General features: G+C 45.0%; 1 protein-coding gene across 1 annotated transcript in view; it reads right to left on the bottom strand.

Moving 5' to 3' along the window:
- The window catches only part of pcxb (pyruvate carboxylase b), a 640714-nt gene that overhangs the window by 590122 nt on the left and 38092 nt on the right, over positions 1-12500 (bottom strand). The window contains exons 3-4 of the mRNA XM_063186244.1: positions 11841-12025; positions 4339-4504 (exon numbers count right to left, since the gene is read on the bottom strand). Coding sequence (XP_063042314.1) covers positions 4339-4504; positions 11841-12025 — 351 coding nt within the window. The remainder of the gene's footprint in view (positions 1-4338; positions 4505-11840; positions 12026-12500) is intronic.

Genomic DNA, 12500 nt, shown 5'->3' with positions numbered 1-12500 from the left:
TGGTACATGAAAAAATTACATCTCATCATCCCACCATCATTGAGAAGTGTACGTCCAATCCTTGCTATATAATGGCTCCTGTTGCCTATTATAGTGATTTGAACGAGTGAAAACTAGATGTCACAGTAGATTAATTACTTAACTATTAGGTATGCTCAGCCAACTCTATTAAAAGGGTCCCAAACACCAATATCTATGGATTAATTAACCATTAGTTATCCGCAGCCAACTCTAATATAAGGGTCCCAAACACCAATATCTATCTATTAATTAACCATTAGTTTTAGCCCTCAGCCAACTCTAATATAAAGGGTCCCCAAAACCCAATATTTATGTATTATATAACCATTAGTTATGCCTTGCTTTTGTATTAAGTAAGTGTTAATTTTGGTCCTTATTTAAGTATGACCTGATAGCTACTTAACTATTAACTGTGCCCTTACTTATCTATTAGTTAAATAATAATATGCTATTAACTTGTAACACAAGGTAATAGTTATCTAATAGTTAAGTAACTGCTTACTAATGCATTAATAACAATTAATATGTGTCTAATGTGGCATTAAATAATGATTATTAACCATTACTTAAGTATTAGGTTGTAGCTACTTTACTGTTAATTATGGCCCCTTATTTGGAAGTGTTACACACACACACACACACACACACACACACGGGCACATCAGTGCAAATAGACACACGCAGATCAACAAGTATACGCATCCTCACACACAGAGGTGCACGTATGTACACATACACACAAACACTCTCACACACAGACACACAGCACAGTACAAACCGTACAGGTAAAATACACACATTACTAGGAAGTAATAAGGAAGTAATAGCTATACCCCAAGTCAAACTCCTAACACTATGAATGTGTGCATCAAAACGTGTTCGTCAGGATGTAAGACACTAATGATGGAGACTGCCTGTCAGCACAGTCTTGCAGAGCCTTGTGAGGGAAACCCCAAGATACTCCATAATATACAAAGGTCCCTCGCATCCCCAAAAGGCCCAGCAAGCACATGGTGGAACCTCTGTGAACATTTCTGAGCAGGGTGGCTCCGACGCACATTAGGTGTCGCCCCCATGTGGTGTGGACGTGTCAGTGTGCTGTCTATTTCCAAATGTGCTACCACATAAACATACACTCACACACAGAGACATGTGTACACAAAAAGTACACACACACACACACACACACAAACACAAATGTGCATACACGCAAGAACTAACACGCACACATACTCACGCGCACACACACACACACACACACACACACACACACACACACACACACACACACACACACACACACACACACACACACACACACACACAAGCGCGTTTCATTTATTTCCTTCTGTTCGACAGTGTTGCCTGGGTGTGCAGTGACAGCATGTCGAAATTGGCAACGGGGTGGCTTGGCACGAAAAGCAACCAGCACCACACTTCAAATCTGGTCAATGGAGAGATTTTCAAAAGGCAGCATGCCCGCTAAGCTACTCGCTCCTCTCTCTCTCTCTCTCTCGCTCCCTTTCGATATCTTTGGACCACAGGGAACTTGGAACTGAAAACTGGCCGAGATGAACAAAAGAAAAATGTGGTGTGGAATTGTTCACCAAGTACAGTACTGTAGAAAATGGCTGATGACAAATGGCTGGAAAACAACATGACCGCTAAATTGGCGAAAGAATATGGCAGCTAAATTGGCAACACAATATGGCATGATAAACGGAGAGTGTAATTCCTATTGACAAGGCTCTGGTAAAACGTAATTCACATTCTTTGAATCTTTGGTCATTTTGGTATTACCGTACGTCTTCTTTCTTCTTTTCCATGTGCTGTGATTTATTCTGGATGTAAGTAGAGACGTTGAGAACAGCTGGAGAAAATTCCTAGCATGTGTCTTTGTCGTGTGGTAGGTTGTCTTTTTTGTTGCTGCAGCCATTTGACAAGTCTTTCACACAATGCTTATGACAGTTAGATCAGCTAATTCTTGGCGTTGTTTTGGACACACAAAGCCGAGCCGGTGTACTGTATGCTTCCTACAGGCTGCAGTTGCTAGCCAGGCTGTAAAACCATTGTACAGTAGACAGGGTATCTTGCCTCAATTTTGTGTATATGCAGGCAAGCATAATGCCTCTCTCAGTGATATTTTGCTGCAGTGTTTGGTAAGGTTCCTTCACAAAGGCTTCAACATCTGACCCAATTTTGTAGCAGAAATTCCTCACCATTTGCTGCAGCATTTCAGACAGCCTGTTACACGTGCATAATCCTTACGTCAGGTAGATACATTTATAAGCATAAGCCGCGTTTGCGATGTTGTTTTGGGTGAACGGATCAAGCCAATGGATGCTTTCTAAAGCCCGTTTTTCTAAGCCAGGGTAGTGTAGCATAGTCAGGTTACATCCGGCTCAATGTGATATTTTGCTATGCCCTTCTGTGAGGATCCTTTTAAAGGGCTGTGTTGTTGCTTAACCCAATTTCTGGGTCACCACTCAAACAGAGGGGGGGCAATGTCGCACAGTGGGAGTGCTGAACGCAATGAGTTTAATCTAAAGTTTCAATGCGGCAAGCATGAGAAGGCTGGAAGGCCTACTACGAGTTTTAAGGCCAGCAAAAACACACACTGTATCTCCAAGCATAGAAGTAGCATAGGCCTAGCAGGCAGGCTCATTGAACAGTATACTGTAAAGTAGGGTAGAACAGAGTGGGATACAATAACAAAAGGGGGGGAAATGAAACAAAATGAAAAAATGTATTCCACTTGGCTATGTAAGTATTTCCTACTTCTGTATGTAGCACTCCATGGCTCCATTGCCCTACAACCCACATACAGTACAACCCCCAGAAAGACTCTATTAGATTATCCAGGAGTGGGATTCTCACCAAATGCTCCACTCTAGAGCCAGTTATAAAGATCAATGACTGGCTTTGAGGGTAACAAAAAAGGATACCAACCAAGTCTCTTTAAAAAAAATACCCCAAATTTGGTTTCATTTTATATACGCGCACTCCAGTTATTTCCTGGTTATTCTGTGTACTTTGGAGATAATTGTTTGCAAGAGTAATAACGGCAAAGGAAAAGGATAATAATTTTGTCTGTACCAAGATACCAACTGAGTACACAAGATAGCAAAATAGCATAGACACTCAACTACGCACAATGTCTCTTTGTTCCTTTTGTTTCCGCAGATAGCAAAATGTCACTGAAACACTCATTACTTTTTTTTCAATTTTCCCACTGGGTTTTTCTGAGGAGAAGAGCTGTATTCATGCTTTCGAGTGGCACTTGCGGGACTTATTATCACCGAGACAGTGGGAAGCAGCTTTATTAAGAGGTTTCAAAACCTCTCCGAATTGCATTGGAACTCATTTCTTTTGTGCTCGAGAGGAACATTTCTGCGGAGATGTTTCTCTGAGAGTTGCCGTGGATATCGCCACAGGTGGGGAACACCCCATGTGGCTTTGTAAAATAAAAGTCCTGACATGGATTGGTATTACCCAACCCAACAAAAAAACACAGTAGGTATGGCTAATTAGCTCGTTTTTTGGCTCATTGTAAGTTTTGCTAATTAAATTCAGCCTATTTGGGAGTTTTACAAATTAAAATTAACTTAGTTGTGGATTAGTCAGACTGTAGGTATGACAACCTCAATTATCAACTTTGAGGATAACCATGATCTTAAAAAACTATTCGTGGTTCACACTGCATTCCTAATTTTAATGTTCAACATGTTGCTCTTTCATCCAGTTTGAATTTCAGCCCCATGTGTGGAAGTACACATGACAAAATAGGACTTTCCAATCCCTTATTCAGTCCGTCTATGAGGATGAACTCAAGAAGGATTTCAGTCCTATTTTTAGGGTACAAATGTGACAATCACAAATGACACAAACAATAGCAATGCTTTGTAATGAGTTTCAGCAGTGATCAACAGACATCTGCGTAACTATTTCCTCCAACTCAACTCTGCCTGGATGAGACTTCCCATTGGCAGAAAAATCAAAAAGCTTTTTTGTCATTAGCATACAGTATGTTGTGACTGGGAGGTCAATGGACATTGTATAGTTTGGCAAGGAATAACTAAAATTGTGTTTAAGGTAGGGAATGCTGTGGGGAAGCATGTTAAGGTACGTCATCATATTCATCATATTTGTGCTACATGCCCATGGGGACTCGGGTTCGAATTCAGCCTGGATCATTTCCCATTTCCCATAATCCCCATTCTCTATCTCCCTCTGACTTCCTGTCTGCTCTTACACAGTCCTTTCAGAGAAAAAAAAAACATATTTTCAAAAAGTGGTGAAGGTATTTTTTTTTTTTACCGGCTTGGATGGCCAGGGCTCGGGCCTCCACCTTGTCCCCCATCTTGCGCACCACCTCCGGGGCGGGCCCGATGAAGCGCACCCCGGCATCGTGACAGGCCTGGGCGAAGTCCGAACGCTCTGACAGGAAACCGTAACCAGGGTGGATGGCATCGATGCCATTCTCCTGCGGAGAGAGAAATGGAGAGAATGAGAGGGTGTGTGTGTGTGTGTGTGTGTGTGTGTGTGTGTGTGTGTGTGCGTGCGTGCGTGCGTGCGTGCGTGCGTATGTGCGTGCGTATGTGTGTGCGTGTGTGCGTAAGAGCGTGCGTGTGTGCATGCATGCGTGCGTGCATGCGTGCGTGCGCGTGCATGTGTGATAGACGAGTCAGGTGGTGCCTTAGAAAGAAGAGAGATGCTGGAGAGAAAGAGAGATTTATAATGAAGAAGAGGGATTGAGAGAGAGAGAGAGAGAGAGAGAGAGAGAGAGAGAGAGAGAGAGAGAGAGAGAGAGAGAGAGAGAGAGAGAGAGAGAGAGAGAGAGAGAGAGAGAAGCAGTCAGAGAGAAGGGAGACAGACAGAGGAGACAAGTGGAAGACATATAGGGGCAGTGACGGTTTTGGAGAAAGGACAAAACTATTAAGAAAGATTGATTGAGGGAGCAGGAAGGAGGAAAAACTACAAATGAATTAAGCTGGTAATAGAGATAAGGAGGGAAAACAATATGAAGGTCTACAGAGACGGAGAGAGAGAGGGAGAGAGAGATATAAAGAGAGAGACAAAGAGAGTGAGTGTGTCTGTGTGTGTGTGAGAGAGAGAGAGAGAGAGAGAGAGAGAGAGAGAGAGAGAGAGAGAGAGAGAGAGAGAGATACAGACACGCCAATCGGCAGAAGAGAAAGAGCGAGACGCAGACGTGGAGACGAGAGGCGAGTGGCCAAACACGTCAAGTCCAATTATCCTGCACTGGAGAACGAGAGGAAATAGTAATGTCATAACAACGCAATCACCTGCTAAATGACAAGCCTCTCTCTCCATCTCCCTCTCTCCCTCTCTCCCTCTCTCTCTCTCTCTCCATCTCCCTCTCTCCCTCTCTCCCTCTCTCTCTCTCTCTCTCCCTCTCTCTCACTCCCTATCACACACACACACACACACACCACACACACACAAACTTGGCAGCCAGGTTGGTTGCCAGGCGCCCATCAGCCACACACACACACACACAGACAGACAGACAGACAGACAGACAGACAGACAGACAGACAGACAGACAGACAGACAGACAGACAGACAGACACGCACGCACGCACGCACGCACGCACACACACACACACACACACACACACACACACACACACACACACACACACACACACACACACACAAGCACATGTGCACACATGAACACAAGCTCACAGCTAAATACACACAAGCCACCCCCGCACTTTTCTCCTATTCACTTTTTTTTGCTCACCATCACCAGGCGCCCATCAGCCAGACACACAGACAGACAGACAGACAGACAGACAGACAGACAGACAGACAGACAGACAGACAGACACACACACACACTCACATACGCACGCACGCACAGACACAGACACAGACACAGACACACACACACACACACACACACACACACACACACACACACACACACACACACACACACACACACACACACACACACACACACACACACACACACACACACACACACACACGCAGCCTGGCAAGACAGAGACAGCAGCTCTGATTATTCTGGGATGTCTGGCTGGCTGGAGGGCGCGTCGTCGCTGGGGGGGATTATGTGCTCAGCTGTGTGGTCTGGTCAGACATTTCACTTCGCATGGGCATGCGCGCACGCGCACGCACGCACGCACGCACGCACGCACGCACGCACGCACACACACACACACACACACACACACACACACTGCAGTGGTGGTGGTGGTGAGCTGAATTACTGGGTAGGGTAGACTGGGTGGGGTGGGGTGTGTGTGTGTGTGTGTGTGTGTGTGTGTGTGTGTGTGTGTGTGTGTGTGTGTGTGTGTGTGTGTGTGTGTGTGTGTGTGTGTATGTGTATGTGTCAGTCAGCCTATCTAGAGTATCTTTCTCTGTCTGTCTGTCTGTCTGTCCATCTGTCTGTCTCTCGAAATGTCTATTTGAGTGTCTGTCTGTCTGCCTGTTTTGTTTTGTGTTTGTGTCTGTCTGCCTGTCTGTCTCTCTGTCTGTCTGTCTCTGTTTCTCTGTTCGTCCATCTGTCTGTTTCTCTCTCTTTCAGTGTCTACTTGTCTGCCTGTTTCATTTCTTCGGTGTCTATGTCTGTGTTTGGGTGCACAAGCCACTGTGTACAAGCCACTGTGTATTATTTGTGTATGTGTGTGTGTGTTTGTTTAGTATGTGTGTTATTGGTGAGATAAGGTTAGTATCTCAGATTGAAAATGGAATATTACATGTTGTTTTGTAGGCAAAATACCCCAAACATGTCTGGACCAGTGTGATGGTGAGCAAAAAAAAGTGAATAGGAGAAAAGTGCGGGGGTGGCTTGTGTGTATTTAGCTGTGAGCTTCAGGGCTTGACATTAACTTTTTCACTTGCCGGCCACTGTGGCTAGAGATTTTCCCGAGTCACTAGCCATTCAGCTTTTCTACTAGCCACAAATTCGATTTTTTTTTTTATCATGACGCTGTTCATCTAACCTCAGAAGATGAGGTGCTTGAAGCAAGAAGATGAGAACATGGGTTTCTACATGGAAATAAAACAAACAAATAGAAACTGATAAACTGAGCTTTTTCTTGAATTTAAATACAAACTATTGATACACATGGAGAAAAGTGCAGAATATACGCTATTCTGATATGTCATGCCATAGAATAAGCTACCTGCCAAATTGGCTAGTGACACTGAAATTGTTACCAGCCACAGCCAAGTTTTACCAGCATTTGGCCGGTTGGCAGGTGCCAGTGTCAAGCCCTGGTGAGTATGTGGTGCACATGTGCTTGTGTGTGTGTGTGCGTGTGTGTGTGTGTGTGTGTGTATGTGTGTGTGTGTGTGTGTGTGTGTGTGTGTGTGTGTGTGTGTGTGTGTGTGTGTGTGTGTGTGTGTGTGTGTGTGTGTGTGTGTGTGTGTGTGTGTGTGTGTGTGTGTGTGTGTGTGTGTGTGTGTGTGTAGACAAACAGGGCTGTAATTGTTACATTGGTGGCTCATTTCCCAGACTGACCAGTGATCTGTGGGGACGAGGGAGAAGGGGTGTGTGTGTGTGGTTGTGTGTGTGTGCGTGCGTGTGTGTGTGTGTGTGTGTGTGTGTGTGTGTGTGTGTGTGTGGTTGTGTGTGTGTGCGTGCGTGTGTGTGTGTGAGTGGGTTGGTGGGTGGGTGGATGGGTTTATGTGTGTGTATGCATACAACTGTGTGTGCGTGCGTGTGCGTGTGTGTGTGTGTGTGCGTGCGTGTGTGTGTGTGCGTGCGTGTGTGTGTGTGTGTGTGTGTGTGTGTGTGTGTGTGTGTGTGTGTGTGTGTGTGTGTGTGGTGCAGGCTCTGGCCCAACATGTCCCCCCAATCTTGGCTGTGTCTCCTCGACACCTCTCCAAAAATCCAACGGGTGCAGCCACATCTGAAACGGATCACGATTGGGCCACGACCGGGCCACACCCGGGCCATGCTAATCAGCACTTTCAACCCAGCCGGCCTCTGACAACACAAATCCCCATGTCCAGGAGTCACCTAGCTAAAATCACCAGCCTATTTCATGTTTTTCCAAGACCAACACGTTTTGCATATTTCTCTCTCCACGATGCTTCCACCGATTGCCCAAAACTCACCATTTAATGCTTCATGTGATACCTTTTTATTTGGGATAATTGCCACTGTTTAGTTGCATTTTGCGGAGAAAATATTGGAACAGGGGGGACCCCTTTCGTGGCTGTCTCTTTCCAACACCTCTCCAAAAAACACAGCAGGAACGACCGCATCTGAAATGGATCACGCCTGGGTCACACCACTCCATGCTTTTAACCCAGCGTGCCTCTAAACGGCACAAATCTGCATGCAAAGTTGTCGCCTTTCTAAAATAACCACCGATTTAGTTTTTCCAAGACCAACATCTTTTTGCATAAATTCCAGCACCTTCCTAAAGCTCCGCATGATGTTTCTACCAACGGTAACATCAACTAAGCTAGTGGATACCAGATTTTTTTCAGCTCGGACCCCCTTTTGGAAGAATATTTTTGTAACCCCCCCACCTCTCCTTTTCCAAATGCAAAAAGGTATTATTGCTAAATTTAAATGAAAGCAACAGGTAAGGTAAATATATTACTCATTGAAGGGAATATTGTTACTAACAATGGAAAGGTTATAAAAGCACTTATTCAAGTTTTGATGCAAACAGTCCCTTCTGTCTGCAACCCCCGCACAGTACCCTTGCAACCCCCCCTAGAGGTCCCGACCCCCAGTTTGGGAACCACAGGCCTAAACCATCAATTTGGTGGATTATAATAAAACCAGCATGCCACTAATGACACAAATCCACATGTCCAGTTTTAACCTTGCTAAAATAACCAGCCAATTTCATTTTTCCAAAGCCAACTCATTTTGCATAATTCTCTCTCCATGACGCATCCACCAATGGTGGAATCGGCCAAACCCTAAATTTAGCAGATTATGTGATGATATCCGTTGGGCTAGTTGTTTGTTTCGTTGCATTTGGAGGTGAAAATATGAAACAACAGGACCCCTGTTTTGGCTGTCTCTGCCCAACAACCCCTCACAACAGGTGTGGCAGCATTCGAAATGGATCACGACCAGGCCGTGCCACCAAACTCTTTAAACCCAGCATGCCTCGAACAGCACAAATCTGCTAGTCCATGTCCAATGCAACACAGCATTTTAAATAAGGCTTTATATAAAATGTCTCCTTGCATGCTTTAAGGACTGTTAGTCATGATGAATATGTAGGGAGGCCACACACATCTCCAACTGGTAAGCATGGGTTTCAAACCTGCAAACATCTGATCCCAAAGACCAACATTACACTTGGCTGACGCTTTCGTCCAAAGCCACTTGCAATTATTTATAGGGTATAGGTTACAGTTCCTGGAGCAATGTGGGTTTAGGTGCCTTTCTCAAGGGCACTTCAGCCATGCATGGAGTTGTAGGGAGAGGTAAGGGTGGGATTCAAACAGTGGTGTAGTCTACTTTTTTGAAGTGGGTATACTGTATATATTTATGCTATTGTAAATAATGGATCAATCTAAATACTGAAGCCCCTATAATTTAGAAGTGGGTATACTCCGTATACCTGCGTTCTACGTAGACTACACCACTGGATTCAAACCTGCAACCCTCTGATTTTCAGACCACTGACCTGACCTAACTCCATAGCCATTAGTTCTAGACTTAAGCCACCGCCAGCCCTGTGGACACGTCTAGTAGATCCAGCACCTGAAAGGTCTCTCCACAGTGAAGGGCATAAGGCATGGTAGTGAAGCACAGAAAGGCCAGCCAGCCGATAAGTTATTCAGTGTCACAGCCTGCGAGAAAAAAAATCTAACAGCATCAACACTTCGAGAGCTGCGGCTTTAGTCATGGACTTAGTCACGCGTTAAGATTTTCCAAGAACTAGCCAGAGATGATGATTCACACCGACACCAACGGTGGCTTGACGCGGCGACATTATCAGTGTATACGCCCACTCTATGGAGAGGTCAGCTCAGGCCATGCAGAAAGTCTGTTGTTTACAGGGTTGGACTGGGTCTAAAAAAACGGTAACACTTTATTTTAGGGATACATCTATTAGCACTAATACATACAATGTCCCTGTATTAGCCACTTGTAAGGCATGTACAAAGCAAAATCAAACATTTGTTAGGCATGTATTTGCAAATGTCTTGTTCATGCACAATAAGGGATTTATTACCAATTTAACCTTAGTAAGGACCTAGTAGGCCTTACTGTTTGCTTAGTACATGCCTTCTAAGTTACTTATGCAGGCATTAACATTGTATGTACTAGTACTAATAGATGTATCCCTAAAATAAAGTGTTACCAAAAAAACGGCAAAAAGGCATTTTTGGCATAAACCAGCTCCTAGATCTACTACAATTATGACTGGCTCAGTGCACCGTATATACTGAACAGTAGGGTTTCCCAAACCAGGGTGCATGCACCCCAGGGGGTGCGCGGCCTGTCATAAGGGGGTGCATGAGCTGATTAGAGCAATGGTAGATGTGTGAGTTTTTACACAGCATTAATGAAACATCAAACAGTGTTTAATAGTATGATGAATTGTATGCTGGAACGGTCCATCTGAAGTGTAGTTTGACTCCTAGACTATTGCAAAAGAGGATTCCCCAAAAAGACTATGATCTTCATCACCAAAATACTCCCTTAGGGGTTGCGCAAACCACATTGAAATGCACAAAGGGGTGTGCAGAAGAAAAGGTTTGGGAGCCACTGCTGTACAATATTAAGGATGCACCAATGCACACAAACCAACACAAAACACAAAAAAGACAAAAGCAGTGGACCCTGAGGACTGTCAGCCTACCAGGGAAAATGCCCAGTATGCCAGATGACCAGTCCAGCGCTGGCTGCTGTTTATGCATGAAGTGGTGTCCTCCCCACACTGTGTTTGCATCAATGGCTGATCTCAACAGGCTATTCTGGAGGGGAAAAAAACGAGCGACACAACAGCGTGCTCACTATACATATCTCCATATTTGGTTGACGTTTCCGTCGATAAGGCGCTGAGGCAAGCTTAATAAGACAACAATGTGTGTTGTTGTCCACAGCCCAACAAAAATGACCAAATGAATGACTGAATAAGAGAGTAGATAAATAGATAAATACAAAAGGTCAAACCCTCGTAGCTCAAAGGAGGGCGGGAAAGAAGAAAAAAAGGACAGAGAGGAAAGCTTTTAAAGAAATGAATGTTGTGTGCGTTTTGCTGATGGATACACTATGTGCACAAACTACCCATTTTCACATCCACTGCGTAAATTCTTGACAGCATTTGACCAAGCGGAAATGTTTGACATCAAGGGCATAAGTACCTTCTACATTGCATGTTGACGAGGTCGTCTAGACCAGTGTTTCCCAACCAGGGGTACGTGTACCACTAGGGGTACGTGAGCACACTGCAGGGGGTACTTGGAAGAATGAAATTTTAACAAATATTTGGAGCTTAGTTACATTGGGATGGAAAAATCTATATAGAACTTGACTTAGGGGGTACTCATGTCACAACGAAAAGGCTGGGGGGTACACAAGACAAAAAAGGTTGGGAAACACTGGTCTAGACCAAGACCTTTCCCTAACCCTAACAGCCAGTGAAGTTATACTGCCACAAGGGGGCGCATTTGAATCGCATGTCACTTTTTGAGCATAGGGGCATTCCTTTGATGTCAAAAACTGCCGTCTGGTCAAAAGACGTCAGAAATTGACGAGTTGGGATGAGACTGTGTAGCAGTGTTAACAGTAAAAGCAATCGACCAACCAACCAACCAAATATCGATTGCTAGTGCCTGACCTTGGCCACTCTGATGATGTCAGGGATGTGGAGGTAGGCTGCGACGGGCGGCAGGCCCTTGCCGATCATGTAGGACTCGTCTGCCTTCTGTCTGTGCAGCTGGCCACGGTCCTGCTCCGAGTACACGGCCACCGTGCGGATGCCCAGTTCATGGCATGCGCGGAACACGCGGATGGCAATCTCACCTGGGGAGGGAGGGGAGAGACAGGGGAGATGAAGAGGGTTAGTGTCTGTGTCTGTGTGTGGGAGGAGGGGGGGTAGGAAGAGAGAGAGAGAGAGACTAGAGACATTTAGATTTTAGAGTCTTCATGGAGGCCAGAGAAGATAGTACATTATTAGATGACCACGTAGACCGCCACAGTTTGGATGCCCAGTTCGTGGCACAGAACATGCGGATGGCAATCTCACCAGGGGTAAGAGGGATGGGAAAGGAGGGGGAAGGAGAGAGGGCAAGGAAGTATGGGGTGAGTGCGGGTTTTCGAGAGCGAGAAGGGTGTAGCAAAAGCTATGAATGAATTTACTGCATTGAACAGGGGATAGAGACAAACAGATGGTAACCTCATCCGGGGAGGAGAGAGGGTTAATGAATCGGTTTGATAAAGAGACAGAAGCGTGTGCGGGGCCGGGTAACGAAAGCTGTAAATTAGTGCAATATGTGTT

Source organism: Engraulis encrasicolus, chromosome 21, assembly GCF_034702125.1.
Source record: "Engraulis encrasicolus isolate BLACKSEA-1 chromosome 21, IST_EnEncr_1.0, whole genome shotgun sequence".
Taxonomy (NCBI): Eukaryota; Metazoa; Chordata; class Actinopteri; order Clupeiformes; family Engraulidae; genus Engraulis; species Engraulis encrasicolus.
The sequence above is the reverse complement of the archived record's forward strand: the minus strand, read 5'-3'. Positions and strand labels throughout refer to the sequence as shown.